At 49.1% G+C, this 17,687-nt stretch overlaps 1 protein-coding gene across 1 annotated transcript; it reads left to right on the top strand.

Moving 5' to 3' along the window:
- The first annotated feature begins 1,516 nt into the window (after positions 1 to 1,516).
- Positions 1,517 to 17,573, top strand: TTL (tubulin tyrosine ligase). Its single transcript, XM_032183918.1, has 7 exons — positions 1,517 to 1,967; positions 5,372 to 5,450; positions 7,001 to 7,233; positions 9,905 to 10,040; positions 10,136 to 10,405; positions 11,357 to 11,500; positions 13,091 to 17,573. The coding sequence occupies exons 1-7, from the start codon at positions 1,811 to 1,813 to the stop codon at positions 13,206 to 13,208; spliced, it is 1,137 nt and encodes a 378-aa protein (XP_032039809.1). The 5' UTR covers positions 1,517 to 1,810; the 3' UTR covers positions 13,209 to 17,573.
- Positions 17,574 to 17,687: the final 114 nt, after the last annotated feature.

Raw genomic sequence — 17,687 nt, 5'->3', positions numbered from 1 at the left:
ACTGGGGTTGATGGTTCCCATTCCCACTCTGTCCATGCAGAAGCATACCCACAGGCCATTCCTCACATATAAGAGGTGTACATACACACACACACACACACACACACACAAATTAAAATGGTTTACTTCTAAATGGCACAGTTGAGATAATATTGCTTTAAAACCCTTTTTGTTTTTTTTCTTGGGGAGGTAAATTAAGCTCTGATTGTTCCAATTTTATATTCAGGAAAAACCTTTTAGCTTCAAAAAGACTGGATTCAGTATCCCAAGATTTGTGTCAGTAAGAATTAGCATCCCATTTAAGCAACCTCCATGTCAGCATCCAGTCAAAGATGATACAAAATAGTCAGACAGTTCTTCTTCATTTGAATCTTGTTATCACCCATTTGGCCTACAGTTGAGTGTTTTCTATGTTCCTTAGACTTTTAATAAAATTGGTGTTTTATTATAACAACTTGGAAACACTAATTGTTTTCACCGTCCATAAGGTGGAAAACATTTCTTTAAGAACGTTTTGCTCAATTTAGCAGAAGAAAAAGAGGTAGGTGAGGAGCCATTTTTAAACCGAGATTTCCCTGTCCTTGAGTCACGTATCGTCTCACGTTGTCAAAGAAAAGGCATGCTGGTCATCACCGATTTACCACACATTTCAGTTCTCTTCAGGAAAATACTGTTGATTTGTTGGAAATGCATCATGATTTATAGCAACCAACACAAGCAGGCAGTGTTGATGGCGTTTCTCATATAGGGTCTGCAAGGAAACCGGGGCATTAACCAAATCAAGAACTCTTTTCATTACTGACAGGTTTGTTAAGATATCTGAACTCTCCATGTTGTGAATTTGTGACATGAGATGGGTGCAGTTGGCTGCAGCCTTGTTTAAGAGGAGGACATGAGCAATGGTTACAAGGAAAGACATATTCAGTAAACAGAAAAAATCTAACTAGATAACAATGCTTGGGAAGGTTAAGTACAGGAAAACTGAAAGATGCCAAGAAGAAAAACGGGATTTGAGGAGTGTGATGGACCAAGGACAACTGTCGGTGTAACAGCTCCCCAGCCTCGCTGTCTCGCAGCCTGGGGCCAGCATCACCCCCAGAGGTGGCCAGGCCCTTTGTCGCTTGCCACCTTGCTCTGCCACCTGTTTTTCACTCCGTTTCACCACGACCAGCCTCGATCTACCCTCAGCACCCTGCTGCGGGCTAAGGAGCACTGAGCAGAGTGGACGACCCCTTCCCTCTCCCCCACGGCTGTGCCCCACAGGAGCCCTTGCAGTGCCAGGCTCAGACCAGAGCCACACGGGCACACCTCTCCGATCCCCAAACCTTCTCCCATCCCCTTTTTCCAGGGGAAAAACAGTGCCGGGACACACACACAGACACACACACACCACCCGCCCCAAGCGCCATCTTCTACCATCTGCAAAACCCGCTCTGCTTCCGGGTCGCCGTGGGGAAGGCGGTGCAGGGGCAGGGCCAGCACCCCCCTGTGTGTCCCCTTGTCCCTCCCTGTCCCCCCCCACCCCACCCGGGGCTGGGGGTAGAGCCCATTTGGGGTCTCCCCGCCCCGCCAGCCGCGGGGCCCGGCGCGGTCCCTCCCCGCGATGAGCTCAGCCCGGCGGCGCGCAGGGGCGGGCGGCCCCGGCCATGCGGAGCCAGGACGGGAGGAGGAGGAGGAGGAGGTGGCGGTGCCGGTGGCCGAGCAGGGCCCTGCCTAAGCTGCGGCGGGGCCCCATGGGCCTGGGGAAGCCGGCGGGTCCCCGGGGTAGGGTCGGGTAAAGGGTCCGGGGGTGTTTCCCCCGCCCGCCGCCATGTACACCTTCGTGGTGCGGGACGAGAACAGCAGCGTCTACGCCGAGGTCTCCCGGCTGCTCCTGGCCAGCGGGCAGTGGAGGCGGCTCAGGAAGGACAACCCCCGCTTCAACCTGATGCTGGGCGAGAGGAACCGGCTCCCCTTCGGCAGGCTGGGTAAGGGCCGGCTCGGTGCTGCCGTGCCGGAGCAGGGTGCGGTGTTGTCGGGGGTCCCCCCCCCTACCCCCGGGCAGCGGGGCTCGGCACCCCCCCGGCACCTCTGCGGGCAGGGTGAGCCCCATGGGGTCCCCCATAGCCTGTGGGGCATCGCCTGGCTGTGCCCTGGTGTCTCCTGGTCCCTTGGGCAGTGGCAGCAGCTCCTCGGGGACAGCTGGCCCCAGACAGCGGGCTCCTTGCCGCAGGGACCCCGCGGCCGCCCCAACCCCAACCCGCATCGCCAGGAACAAAGGGGCAGCAGCAGGGGTCTCCCCGCGGCCCCTTCCAGCCCTGGAACAGGCTCTGTCCCGAAACCGGCCCAGCCCGAAAATGAACAGCCCCTGCTGCCCCTCACCAGGCCTCGAAGGATCGAAGGATCGCCCTCCAGGACAGCATCTGCGATGCCCCCCAAAATACCCAGCCCAGCCTGGGGAGTGGGATGCTGGCAGCGGGGGCTCGCACCCCGCAGCGGGACACTCCCTTTGTTTGGCTCCTCGCGTGCTGAGGACGCTGGCCTCAGGGTCCCCGCCATCCCCAGGGCTGTCTAGTGGGGTCACGACACCCCCACTTCTCAGCCTGCCTGCAGATAAACACTTGAGGCTTTTTTTTTTTTTTGCTGTTGCTCTGCAGGGTCTTGGCGAGGGTGACAGCACGTCTGGTCCCTGCTTGGGGGGCAGGGGGAGAGTTATCGTGGAGGCTGTGCGCATGTAATGCCAGGCCACCCCCCCTTTCTTCTCCCCTCCTGCACATCCCCTTCTGCCAGCATGCGTGGCCGTGGCTGAGCAAGCCCTGGGAGCTTCCCTAGGTGGGTTTGTCCCCTGCCAGCCCTGCTGCTTGTCCCCTACCCCACCAGACAGGGCCGTGCGCTGCCCACAAGCAGGCAGAGCCACGCCAGGCGCTGGCAGCGTTGTGGGGTGCGGCGGGGAGCAGAGATGCACTGTCATTGCCCGTGGCTGGTGGGTGTCCGTGCAGAGTGCCAGCTGCTGGGCTGGCCCCGTGCTGGCTCCTGTCCCCAGCGTGTCGGAGCAGGTTTGGGGTGACCCCAGCACCGCAGCGTGTTTCCCTTCTGCAGTCCTCCCTCTCCTTGGCCTCAGTTTCCTCCATCCTGGGGTGATTTTGCAGCAGTGCTTCTGGCTGCAGAAATATCAGAGCAAGCTAGAGCCCCCCCTGCCCCAGCAGCTTGGGGGCAGGACTGCTTTTGCAGCCCTTTTCTTGCAGATCAAGCCCAGCACCACTTGATCACCCCTGCGCTGTCAGATCGGTAAGTCAGCAGCTCCAGCACCACTCCCCCTGTCTCCACACACACACACACACACATACACACACATACACACATGCTTGTGATTGGAAAGTCCCCGACACATGGCAGTGCCATCTGGTCACCTCCCAGTGCCGGGGTGTTTGCAGGAGGCAGGGGAACCCTGGGAGAGGCTCGAGCAGTGAGGATGCTCACACGTGCTGCAGCCAGCAAAGAACAGAACAGCATGCCCAGCTCAGGGCAACCTCTTACTAACCCCTTCCACCCTAGAGAAGAACCCTGGGATGATGGAAAGGCTTCAGCAGGTCCCTCAGTATGTCATATGACAGGGTACCTAAAATTTTTTTCTTAGAGAGGGACCAGCCTTTGGCACTGACTTCTGTAACCCATCCTCTTATAGCAGGAGCTGGTTGCCTGAAATCAGTAGATTAAGACCAAAAAAAAAATAAATAAATAAACACAGTTATTTTGGTACATCTTCCAAAAATCTCTGCCTTCTCTGGAATCTCTTCCTGAAGCTGTCCCTCTGAGCAGCTGTTGCACGCAGGCTGGCTGGGTTGGGTTCTCCTAAAGGCTCTGCTTGAAACAGGCACTGTTTCGGGGAGTTGTAGGGCAGTGCCTTCCAAAGGGCTGAGCTAGATCGTGTGTCATGGGGGAGTGGTGGGGGAGCCACTGCTGCTGGCGGGCCACAAGCACTCGCTGGTTTCCTACTCCTTGGGCTGATTGTGTCTTTATGCGGTGAGTGTTGGCATCAAAGCCTGTATCTTGCATAAAAGCAGCTTGTGCTAAGGGGAGACAAAGGAGGAGCAGGCTGCAGAGGCCTGACAGAGCAGAAGATGCTGGGCTCTGCTGGCCACTGGAGGATCACCAGTTCACTCGGTGCCTTGACAGCTTATTAACCGCGTTAAATGCACAGAGCAGACCTCGGTGTGCACAAGAACCCGTTCCCTTTCCATCCTTGCTAGCCACCAGCCCCCACGGCACAGGCCACTGCTCCAGAGATGCTCAGCAAACCAACAGGGGCTGAGCATTTCTGATGCCCTGCTACCTCGGATGCCCTGAGAAGCAAGCAAATCAGTAAGCTTGAAACAGGAAGAAATTTGAGAGTTTTTGCTAATTTCTTTCAGTAAATTGGTGCGTGGCAGTGCTGACTGTACCTGGCTTACAGATCTTTCAGCTGTTTTTCATACTTAAAGATCTGTGAATAAAATAATGAGCCAGGTCAAGGCCATGGTTTTGGAGTTGAAATAGATATTCACTGTCTGATCTTGCAGCTGTCTGGTCTTTAGGTTCATGTTTGCTCTGGGCCTTTTTTTCCAGGCAATTACTGCAGAGGGCAACTAAAGCTCTGAATGCTGTTTCAGGGTCTAAATAACTCCCACAAGCATTTGTTTGAAAAAAGAAGGCAAAGATGCAAGTAACTGTCATGCTTGGGGGTCCCTCTGGTCCTCCTAGGTCTTGCTTCAAACCAGAGTGGTTTTCTGTCATATTTTCCCTATGGATGTTGGTTGTTGTTGCCAGGGCTCCAGGTATTGCCTCAGGCATCATTCACCTGTTGCACATCCGTGTTCTGGGGGAGGCTGTGCGCTGCTGCCCGGACCTGCATTACCCCTTGGGGAATGTCTTATAACATTTCCCAGCCCTTTATCTGAGCCAAAAGAGAATCCTGCTGTAAATGCAAAAAAAAAAAAAAAAAAAAAACAAGGTCGTTTCCTAAGATCTTTGTGTCATGGTGTACTTCCCTGCATCTCTGCATCTTCCTACTGCACTTAAGAGTAACTGAAATCCTGGCTCTTAAAAACTGCCACCAGCAAATGGAGAACATTTTTGAGTAGCTCTGCCCGCTCCCAGTGTGAATTAGGAAATGGTTATTTTCTTTTGGAAAATGGAAGCGGCATGTTCAAAACAGACTTGAATAAAAGCATGGTTTTTCTTCCCTGATAGAAAGAAAATGCTGGAGCCAGTACCAGCTGAGAGCCTGTTTCTTTGATGGAAGGCAAGGAAACAGCTTCTTTTTCTTCTCTGCTGCACAGATCCTTTGCACCAAGCGCATGTTTTTCCTCCAGTAATTGAGAAGTTTGCCTGACTTTTCAATTTTCTGTTGCAGGCCACGAACCTGGACTTGTGCAGCTGGTGAATTACTACAGGGGAGCAGACAAGCTGTGCCGCAAAGCATCCCTGGTGAAGTAAGGAATTCACTGAAATGTTGCATGGGATTCGTAGCAATTTTTCTTCTAACTCTTGGCAACTGCTGAACCTGTTGTAAGGGTATTTCAGAGAACAGCTGCCCTGGGGTGTCCCTGCACGTGGTGTCTTCAGACCTCGGTGTTCGTCTGGGCAGATATCTGGGTGCACAATGACCTCTTTGTAACTTCAGGGGAAATGACATTTCCATTGAATTACATCTTGAAACCACAGAGTGTATTGAATCAGACAGACAGGAGCTACAGCTTACAGCCAAATCAAAGGAAAAAAAACAAACAACAAACCGTATCTGTTCTTTCTCCTTGTAGCTACTTAATTAAAACCTACTCCTCTCGTCCTCTGATTCATACAGCGATGAGGCACTAATATTCATTTAGTTAATCAGATTTGTTGGTCAAGCAAATGTCTGGAGACATCTCGAGGAAGACCTGGCTCTGGGAGTTATTTCTGCATGGCCAGCTGTGCCATGGTCTCCTGGGGAAATGGGGGTGAGCTTTCACTGTAGATAACCTCACTCCTTGTGCAAACTCTGCAGTCATTAGGGCATCTTCATGTCAGAGCTCTTGGCCTCCTTCAAGCGTCTGATTACAAGTTAGTGTCTGTTTTTCTCTCCTGAAGCTTGGCTGACTTGTTGTACTCTGGGGTCAAAAATATATCAAGCCACTTACAAAACCAAGGGACCAGAAGTGACATTCCTCTGACAGGGGAATCCCGGGGTGTCACTGACAGACTGCCATTTCAACAGAGGATGCACGCAGAAAGTCAGCACATGGTTAGCTCTGCTTTTGGCCTTCCACAAAACGCAGAATGAGCATTCACAGAGGCAGGCACCTCCCTGGACTCTGAAAGAAAACAGGCCTGAGCCCCACTGGCAGGAGTTTGCTGGCACCTCTAGGCGTAACTGCTGGTAGGAGGGAGTATCTGCCACAGGGAACAGAGACTGCGTAATGCAAAGGGGATCCCAGGCACCTCAGAACAGGAAATGTGTAGCTCTGTCCTTGCCTTCAGCCTGTTCCCCATGGTCTCCGTCCCCATCTGGGACGCCTGATCTGATCTCAGGGGGAAAGGGGTCACAAGCTGAGCAGCAGCCCAGAGAGCATTACTGCTCTGGCTTCCCCTTTGCCTGCTGTTATCACAGCTTCCTTCCTGCCCCGTTTCGCGGTAGCAATCACGCCTCCTCAGTGGCCTCGTGCAGAGACGGGGCAGGGAACTCACTACAAGCTCTAATTACGTGGAAACTTCTCTACTGATTGCTTCGTGATATGTAAAGTACAAAATATTTAACAAAAGCTTGCAGGTCTGGTTCCAGGAGGAGTGCATTGTTGCAGCTTAAGGTTGCTGTGATCTTTTTAAAAAGACCCTAATTTCGAGGGTCTAAAGAGAATATAATTATTTAGTACAGGCTGTCTGTAAGATGCTATTCATTACCAGAGCCCAGGTAATGATGACTTATACTTAGGAAATTATGTCCTCACGGGTCACTCTGGAGATTAACAATCTGGAGATTAACAGCCTGTATCTCTTCACCCAGGCTAATCAAGACGAGCCCTGAGCTATCGGAGTCCTGCACGTGGTTCCCCGAGTCCTATGTGATTTACCCAACCAACCTGAAGACCCCCGTGGCTCCGGCACAGAACGGAATTCGCCATCTCATAAACAACACAAGGACAGATGAGAGGGAGGTCTTCTTGGCAGCTTACAACAGGCGGCGGGAAGGCAAAGAAGGCAACGTGTGGATCGCCAAGTCCTCAGCTGGTGCCAAAGGTTCGTTTTTCAGCAGAATGAGCCACCTTCTCATTCCTTACCCCTTACTTGATCAATAGAGTCCTGGGGCTTGGCTGAGCCCAGCTGATATTGAGCCTGTCTGTGAATGGTTTCGCCTACCTAATCCATGCCAGTCATGCCACAACAGGGCTCTCCTTTTTCTGTTTGGTGGCATCAGGCTCCTGACAAACAGTAACATGCACATGCTAATTAGGACACAGATGGCAGTGAAAGAACTCCCCTTTTTTTCTAGTCATGCACCTCAAAATACTTGCTGCAGGGGAAGGCAGCAGGGCCCAGCAGGCCAAGGGAATGCGGACTGCAAGAGATGGGGAGCATAACAGGGCATGGGGAGGAGGACAATGGACAGGAGAGCAGTCTTCCAGAACAGTGACAAGCACGTCCATGCTGCAGCCAAGCCTGATTTCAGCTGGGCAGAAATACCATTGTTTGTCTTCCACCCAAACCCAAAAACCTGGTGCCAATGTCCCTCCCATGGTCACACTGAGAGACTGACTGAGCAGCTGTGAGCGCAGTGTACCCAAATCACATCCAGGCCCTGGGCAGCCCCAAGCAGAGCAATGCAGTACCTGTATTTCTCTTTCATTTGAATAAGGCAATAGCTACCCAGGTGATAACGTGCCCTTCCTTTTTCCAGGGTCATTGCACAGCTTGCTGTACAGAAATAATGAGCTATTAGGAAGATAGAGCTGGACACAGCTATGGATGTAATGCTTTGGTAATTATCCTATCTGCCAGTTACAGCAGTATCACTGGCATGCTCTCAGAATTTCATTATGAAAACTCGCCTTGCTGTGTGCGCAGAGCCCAGCCCATGGAAGGACCTGGTCTTTTCAAAGGGAACAGGCCCACAAATACTACTCATATTTGCAGAGTCACTTCTGAAGCAGTTTTATAAAAATCATCAGGAAACATGAAAGCCAGAGGTGGCTGCAGGAGGGCTGCGTGATACAACTCATTTGTGCAGGCTTTCCTCACTGCTCTGCTTTCATGGCTCTGTTACTGAGAAGCATCAGAAGAGTATGTGTATTTCATCAAGGAGGAAGGGAGATGAGTCCTTTCGTCACGCCACTGATGGGAAATGTGCCTGTGCAGTGTAACTGTCTGGCAAAGAATCAGTCTGGAAAACTGAAAAGGCCATGGCTGTTACTCACTGCAGCATGGGGAGGTTTAAACTCTAGACGTACTTTATTTAAGCGTGATCCTGTCTTCTTTTCTGCATTAAAGCAAAGTAACTTTTTGTATTCATCACTGTGCTGCAGAACTCAGGATGGGAATTAAAGTGGAAAGAGAGCCTCACGCTAATCTTCTAGAGAGACGTTTAAATGTCTGGGGATTACTTCTGCTGAAGCAGAAAGCTTGTCAGCATTAATTGCTGAGGCAATTTCAGTTCAGAGACAGCCCCTGATTCGGGAGAATTCTAGGAGATGCTTGGTTGTCCATCAGTAAAAGGAAAACTAAAGGTTTAGGATGTCCTGACTTAATGCTAGGAATGCTAGGGAAGGCTGGGAAGCTAGTGACTCACAGGTATGCTCCAAACCATTGTTATCCTACTGGTGCCCCACTGAAGAGCATTTACTTCTTTCCACTCAGTATTTCCTAAAAAAGAAAAAAAAATCACAAAATTAAGAGTAAATTATCAGCTTTAGTCTAAAAGGTTAATTAAATGCTTAACAACAGGCCACAGTGCCAGACAGGTGTTAGATAATTTTACCTGAGCTGGTTTATCCTTCAGTGGCACCGTGCCATCCCTTTATCAAATCCCAGAAGGGATCTGTTCCCTCTTCACTGCTCTGCAGCAGTGATTTCATGACTGGACTTGTGCAAGAAAGGAACAGCGACAGCTTCAGCCAAAATGTGGCAGTATTTAAAAGACACATCTGAATTCTTTAATGAAGAGTTTCCATAGAAGGGGAAAACACTGACTACATGGATGAGCATTTTGAAACAGTTCTTTTCCTAATTCAGCGATGATTTCAATAGTAACTTAAATGGAGTCAGTGAGCAGGGGAACACTGTTTGTGTGTCTGCTTCTGGCAGACAGAAAAGCCAGGCAGGGGAAGAAAGTCTTAGTACAGGATGAAAACAAACCTCCCTCCCCAAAGAAACAAAATAAAGAAAAATCTCACAAGCTGCCAAAGCCCCTTCTCTTCAAACTGCTGAAAAACAGGGAAAAGCAGAAGAAAACTTAAAAAGTGCTAAATGCCCCTCCCTGCCAAGCCCAGCTGGAAAAATAAAAAAAAAAAAAAAACATGCCAGAAAAGAAAATCAAATTCTCCCAACAAAGCAGCTGCCTCACGTCTTGCCAAGGTCCCCGATTGCTCTGCATCTGCTCACACCTAAATAGCTGTCCCCTGCAGACAGGCCCCAGGCAGACCATGCCATCTCAGTACCCTTGGTTTCCGTCTACGTTAGCTCCAGCTGGAAGGGAACCAAATGTCCTATGGCATGGAAAAGGGGAGATACATCTGCCAATATATGGCATGACAATGAGCTAACATGACATTGCTCAGGCACCGGGCAGCCCAGGGGCCATGGGTTCTCATGTGATGCTTGGTTTTCCATGGGAATGATCCACAGTCCACTTGGGCCCGGAAAGAGCTCCAGCAGAGATCCTCCGCCTGATTTTTTCTTTATCTTTCTGTGTCAGGGGAAGGGATCATGATATCTTCAGAGGCTGGAGAGCTCCTAGACTTCATCGATGAGCAGGGACAAGTGCACGTGATCCAGAAATACCTGGAGAAGCCTCTTCTTTTGGAGCCAGGGCATCGCAAGTTCGACATCAGGTAACCTTTTCTGCCTGGATTTTGTAATACTGGTTTGTATTTCTTTGTAGTTTCTTTTTTAAACTGAGACTTGAGTTTGTTCTCTTGCCCCCTAGGAGCTGGGTTCTCGTGGATCATCAATATAATATCTACCTCTACAGAGAGGGTGTCCTGCGGACCTCTTCCGAACCATATAACAGTGCTAATTTCCAGGACAAAACCTGCCACTTGACCAATCACTGCATTCAGAAGGAATATTCCAAAAACTACGGGCGGTATGAGGAAGGGAATGAAATGTTCTTCGAGGAGTTCAACCAGTATCTGATGGATGCCCTGAACACAACGCTTGAGAATAGCATCTTACTGCAAATCAAACACATAATAAGGTAACCAGCTGCCTGTTGCGCAGGGGTACGTAACCCTTCAGTGACAGGGAATCTGTGTGAACACACCTGGGGAAGGAGATGGACAGGAGAAGGAATTAATTTGCATGAATCAGGGGTTTTGACCCAGAGGTAAACTAAAGACAAATCCAGAAAAAAAAAACACAATGTCATTGCCCAGTGAAACAGCAAATGAGGGACTCTATAGATGTTGTTCTCTGAAGAGTATGTGTCAGTGTGTGTGCATTTTGTTGGCTGGAGTGAGCTTCAGCCCAAGCAGAGCCAGCTAGCACTATCAGCTGCTTCCTGGGCACTGAGTAAATTACCTGGAGAGATCATGGCAATGCAGAGAAACCAGGTATGAAATACTGATCCTCCATGGCAGAGTTTTCTTTGCAAATTCCCTGTTGCTGTTACACCAAAATGACATGACACGATCTTTGAGGGTCTCAGTGGCAAATGAGCTCTGAGTGGCAGTTCCCTGGGGGCCTGGTGCAGCTCTTTGTGGATCTGCCTTCTGCTTCAGGCTCTAACTGCAGATCCTCTTTTTCCCCTTGCCTAATCTAGTGGTGAGGGTGGATGCTGCTCTCCAGCTCTTTGGGTGTTAACTCAGGGCTGTTTTAGGGTTTTTTGGACTGTCCACAAATGTTTTGATGTTTGCAGGGACCTGGTTGCCATGATGTGTGTTGTAATTAACGTAATTTGGGGGCTGATAAAATGACACCCAGATACCAGGCACAAGGCAGGCCTGAAGGGACTGCAGGGGGGCACTGCCTGCTTGTTTTCTCATCGGTGTCAGAAAGTGTTGCCCCATCCACTTGATGCTCCAAGCAGTCCCAAGGCAATGGGGGAGCCTTCCACCGACCTGCACCATACACATGGCTTCAGAAGCTGCAGTGCAACCAGTGTGTCCACAGGGCTTTTAATCTCATGTTTCTATTTTTCCCGTCACAGAAGCTGCCTTATGTGTATAGAGCCTGCAATCAGCACAAAGCATCTTCACTACCAGAGCTTCCAGCTCTTTGGCTTTGACTTCATGGTTGATGAGGAGCTGAAAGTCTGGCTCATAGAAGTCAACGGGGCTCCAGCTTGTGCCCAGTGAGTAGTCAGTTTCTGTTATACATTTGTGATGCCACCATTCACATGGCTCACACAAAAGTGAAAAAGGTGGAAGAAAGTGAGTGGAATGGGGCTTTCCCGTGCAAATCCATACCTGATACTCAATTTCTGGACAATTGGATTTGAATGTGACTTGGGTTGTTTTTATTGACACGTTGCAGAATTAATGCCTTGAAACTCAGGTGATTTCTCGGCTTCTCTTGTGGAGCCAGTGGTGGATGGTCTTCGCCTGAACACAGAATAAACGAGTAGCATTAAAGGCAGCAGCTGGAAGTGGGTGACTGAATTTGCAGGCAGTAGGACCCCAGAGCACACCATAGGTGCTGCAGAACTTGAATCAAAGCCTCCACCAGCCACAGGGAAGCTGGGACAGCCAGGCAACTCTGGCCATGAACATCTTGAACAGGCACAGTGAGAGGTGCTTTATTATGCGAGTGAGATGACTGAAAGACTAGAAATCTTTGCTAAATAGGCATCTTTATTATATACAAACTCAGCAGAACAGAAAAGGCTGTTCTACGTTATCTACATTACTATATCTAACATATAATTTTTATACATACATATAAATATGTGTTATATATAATAATAATAATATTTACATAATATTAATCTACATTAGATGCAGATTAGATTAGGTCATCACTCATACTAGAGAAGAAATACAGGGCCAACCTATCAGGCAGCCCAGTCATCAGCCTTTTCAGGGCTATCCTAATTTATAGCACCCATATCACACAATTCACATTTAAAGGTCAAAAATTGTCTTCTGAAAGCAGTAACATACTCAGGAGCTGAAAAAGCATCTTACAGTTAAGTAGCCCCAGCTGCAGAGGTGGCATTATCATTTCTAGTAAAGACAGCTTTGGTGCTACAAGTGTCCCATATGCCAGCACATTCACTGAGGTTACACATGTATTTTCTTCATCAGAAAACGAAGCTGTTGTTAACTCATTTTTCAAACATCTTCTCTCTTCTGCCTAATCCTGCTTTTTGTGAACCCTGCCATGATGAAATCCTTCCAGCCCTTCTAGGGGAGTCCTGTGAAATCGCTGTGCCTAGCTCACAAGTTAATATACACACTTGCACCCCATTGCAACATTTCATCGAACCATCAGAGAAATCCCCCTGGGCTGCATCCCCACTTGTACAGGGTCTGTTGTGGTAATCACAACTCTCTGAGCTGGGAGACTGGTACAGGGGGTGCTTAGCTGTTGTTTGTCCCCATGCGTCTTGTGGTGACTCAAGTCTGGGGACTGAGGGTGCAGAGATGCTGCTGAGGAGCCTGTTCTGACAGTAAATGGAGAGAAATTGGTTTTGTATTCCTGTGCAGCAAAGAGCAGTGTTGGGAATGGGAGCATCATTGAGAAAGAAGGCAGTTGCTGGGGTAGGAGGGGAGGATACCAGGACATGCCAGCCTCATCTGGTTTGCCTCCCTGGAGCTACCTGTAACAGCAGCGAGATCTTGTAGCTCCCACTGGGAAAACTCATGCCTCTGTAGGAGGAGGTTGGGGGCCTGCTGGTTTGGCCTGCTTGGGCATCTTACTCTGTCTCTCTCTTGTCTCTTAGGAAGCTGTATGCAGAACTCTGCCAAGGAATTGTGGATGTAGCCATCTCTAGCGTTTTCCCCCTCGCTGACACTGGGCAGAAGATGAGCCAGCCATCACCGATCTTTATCAAGCTGTGATGACCACGGGAATGTGTCTGCTGTGTGTAGGGAGAGACTGCACCCACTGGGTCAGCACTGTTCGAAGGCTTATCTCAGTATCATGCCAAAAAGTGATAGGGACAGACTTCTTTTTTGTTCTGGAAAATCATGGGGAAAAAAAACAACAAAACAGGCATCCACACAGAGCAGCGATGAGCCAGAGCTGCTGAGACAACTCTGCCTGCATTCACCAAAATCCACTTTAGAAACAGATCATGTGACTTTGATACCTGAAACAAATCTCTCTGGGAGAACAGCAAGATAACCTTACGATGAAACCCCAACAGGGATACTATAATACTGTATTAGCTCCTCCTTTTCTATAGCGATAACATTGTGGGTTTTTTTTAAGGCAGTTGAGTGAAGAGTACGATGGTCTTCCAGGACGTCGTAGTTGGAAAGTTTTCCTCCTCCCGCTGTGTTTCTTCTTTCCTCACCCACTGCGTAATTAGTGCCTTAGCTCAGCTCCAAATAGGTGACTCCTTTCCCTTGTTCCTCCTCTTTTCCATGGAAAGGAACAAGCTCTCTTGCGTCACAGGATGCATAAATCCAGGAACACTGGGAATTCAGTTTCCTGAGGTCATTTCAAAGCTGGCTGGCTGAACACCCAGGCAACGACATGCAAGGACGCTGTCAGAAAGGGTGCTGAACTGCAGGCAGTGAATTAACCCAAGCAGGGAAGGCTATTTGTTTGTTTATAGTTATCCCTTTTCCTAATGAGATTTGAATCAGTTTCAATGCAAGTCTGATGCAGTTGGATTCTGTTTGAAACAGGTAGAGAGATCCCCCCTGGGACTCACCTGCAGGCTATAGGATTTCTAGCATCATTTCTGTGCTAGGAGTGTTTCGAATAGCTGAAACCCAATCTTCTCAGCTTCTTCTGAGACAATGCAGTGAATTGAGGCTCTTCTCTCAGCTTACTGCCTTTGAGGCTTAAATCTGAAACCTTTCAACCCAAATGATTTTTATCCTGTTTGACCCAGCCGGTTTGATTTTCCTCCATTTTACAAATACTGTAATTTTCTACCCTGAACACAGTGCACAGCTCAGTCCCAGCAAGGAGGAAGAGGGGTGAGATGTAGACCAGGAGAGAGATTCCTTGTCTATAGGTTTGCCACACGGCTGGGGCAGGCTGATATTTTTGTGGGAAAGGGAAGTTAAATTCCGTGAGGTCCCTGAATTTCAGAACTAACATCTACTTTGAGCATGACTTAAATCACATTACCCATCTTGTGAAGTTTGTCTGAATTTTCAGCATAAGCCATCACACCCCTCCTAAAGTAAAGCTCTCTGCAGAGCACAGCAGCATTTCCAGCAGCAGCTGGCTTTGTGAGTGGTGTCTGGCCTGTGCTGTGTCCCAGATTTTTATACAGAGAAGCAAAGTTCAACAATTAGATCTCTGTTCAAGAGGCTACTGGGGTGTCTGCAAAGAACTGAGTGCTCACAGAGTACGTTAAAGCTCATTTGTACAATGGTGGTACTGGGTTTGGGGATTCTTTCCATGTTGCACACGATGTGTGGATGTACCTTAGCTGTGAGGTTACGTGGTTCAAAACATGGTTCAGGGCAGACTGTGCCTGCATGAGCAGCACAGAAGCAGGTCCTGGCAAGGAGGAAAGGAGATAGATTGCCTGATTGAGATCCTCACACACTGCGTGGGAAACCGTCATGGAAAACTGCAGCTCTGGGGATTTGAATCGATTGCAGCAGGAGAGCAGACTGTGCAGCTGAGGTCAGAGCGCCATTCTGCTGCCTCTAGCAGGGAGAGATGGTTGGCACAGAAATAAATGGTTCCTGTTACCCAAAATAAACAAACAAGAAGAGATCGTGGAGGTTACAAGCTTTTGGCTGTCTGTGTGTAAATGGGACCTGAGTCAAGCAGTGGGATTTCGCCCTCAAAAGATCCTGGAGTTGTGATGGACTCATCTCTGCTCATGACTGATATTTGAAAGGTCTTCCTGCCAGCCTGGAGCTCTGTCAGGAGATGATCCTGCCACTTTTCTGGAGACAGAACTGAAGTGTCCAGGCCTCCCTAGAAGAAGATATTTTGGTCATGGTGTAATGGGACAGCCATTCTTTGCAACATGCTGTGAATCCATATGTGGCACTACTTCACACAAGGATGCTCGAATCCAAGAGGGAACAGAGTGCTTAGCAAAACCCAGCAGAAGCATTGCAGAGAGGAAGCATCCCGAAAAGCCACACAAACGCCTCTGGAGCTGTAAACATGCTGAAGTGCTGTGTGGATCAGCGTCTGCACAGCATGTGACAGGCACAAGGTGCACTGGTGCACTCTGAGAAGTGACAAGGAGCAGGAGCATTTTAATATGTGAAAACAGGGCTTTTTTTTTTTTTTTTTTTTTTTTTTTTTTTTTTTTCCCTCTGTACTGTGTGCAGAAGAGGCCTGGACTGTGAGTGCTATTGGGTGGGTTTGTTTCTAGAGGGATCCCAAATACCAGGTCTGGTCTCTGACTTTGGACCTTGGGTGTATTCCGAAGAGGTGCTGTGAACTCTTCAGTTCATGAGTCAGGAGGCAGTGGGGAAGTAGTGAATCATAAGCTAGTAGAGAAGGGTGCAGGAGGAAGACTGGTTGGGTTTTAGTAACCTTTTGATAGCACATAGGTGTCAAAACTTCAATGCAGACTGGGCAAAGCATAGTGGCAGCACGCCAAAATAACAAAGTAGGCCATGATGGCTGTTTAATTCAACTCGCAAAGCTGACAGTTCACGTCTCCATTGGCATTTTCAGGGTATCTTAAAATTAGCTTAACCTAACATAAGCTTAAAAATACATCTTTTTTCTTTTTTTACTTTTTTTTTTTTTCCAGCAAATGCAGGATCTGATAGCAATCACCCTGCTCCAGGATGTACATGAGGTGACAGGACACACTGCACTCTCTCAAGCTCTAGAGCAGCCTAGAGCACAGCTGCTAAGTGTGTGAAGTGAGAAAAAAATGTCCCCATCGTAAAGAAATGAAAAACACACCAGCCCTGGGACACTAAGCCCGTATTTCTTTTCCCCTCAAAAGGGAAATTCAAAAATCAGATCGTTCCCTTCTTTAGTGTAGAGGTCCGTGTTGAAGTAGTGGCATGAGGCCAGGAAAGCAGCCTGGATGCAGGAGAAAGCAGCGGCCTTCACTGGAGCAGCTGATAAAGCCAGGAGAAGTACTGACTCAGGAACCTCTGCCAAACTCCAAGGCCTTTTCTTCCCCCCCCATTGCATCTCAGGTTGCGTTGTGGTACGTCACCAACTGGCTATTTGTGCTGCTCAGCTAAAAGCAGGGCTTCAACTTGATGGTAGAGCCGTGACCACGGGCGACGCAGCTGTTTATAACCTGCCCTTTCAACTGGGTTTCGGGGAGATAGCAATTCAGGGACACTAATCATCAGTAGGTTTGCTGAATTCTTAAAAATAAGCAACAGCCTCAGGAGGAAAATGGCAGGTACTGTTTGTGACTACCACCTGCCATCAAAGTGTTCCTCAAGGTAGAGCACAGAGGTAAATGACAGAGGACAGCATAGTGCCTAAGGTCTTGTCCAGTATATTAGCCAAGCATATATTAGATGTGTATATGGCTGAGGCCTGAGTGTTGCAGCCATGGGTGCATCTTGCGAGTGATGCTCACAAACCCTCGTGAGACTTTCTTTTTTTAGAAAAATGCAAAAATAAATGTTTTCTACCTTATTCCATCTAAAAGGTCAATAGAAAAGGTCTTGCCCTCTTTCCTAAGCTTTCGTAAAGGATGGTGCTGGGTTTCAAGAAGATACCTGCCATACTGCAGAATGTCTCTAGTCTTAGCTCTGCCCTTTTCTGTGGGCCACGAAGGATTTCAGACCCAGGTGCTCTGGCGAGTTTCCAGCAGGGTCTGGTCCAGCTGGGCCCTGGGTTTCAGTTAATTCCCCAATTACTTGTCTCATGCCAGGTTAGTCGTGACTACCATGCAACCGCTGTTGTGCTCCCACAAAATCCAGCAGCCAGCTGCAGCCCACAAAAAAAAAAAAAAAAATGCTGGAGAAGCCTAAGAAGGACTCAGCAGCCATTTCACCCGGCTTCTGCACCCCATTGTGATCAACGCCCTTCAGGACTGCTTGCATGTCCCTGGTCCCAGCATTTCATGTTCTCCATATGCAGCTGTCCCCCCGGGAGCCCTGCTGTGCCATCCGTGGGTTAGTAACCGTGTCTCATTACCCATGTCAGCTCCCACAGGCCACGGAGAGTAGTGGCAGTGCTGGCTGCTCCCACGTCAGCATGCGCGTGTGGGGCCGGCGGGGCTCCGTGTCCCACGTTTCTCCAGCAGCTGCGTCCACGTCTGTCCTTGGCCACCATTAAACGAGCTGATCTCATGGGCTGGCGTCTTTCCTTGGGGCGGCCTGCCCTCCGTCTTTGATGGGCATGGGGAATCACAGAATATCCGGATTTGTAAGGGACCTACAAGGATTATCAAATCCAACTCCTGG

Source organism: Aythya fuligula, chromosome 3, assembly GCF_009819795.1.
Source record: "Aythya fuligula isolate bAytFul2 chromosome 3, bAytFul2.pri, whole genome shotgun sequence".
Lineage (NCBI taxonomy): Eukaryota > Metazoa > Chordata > Aves > Anseriformes > Anatidae > Aythya > Aythya fuligula.
Note: the sequence above shows the minus strand (reverse complement) of the source record. Positions and strands in the feature narration are given on the sequence as shown.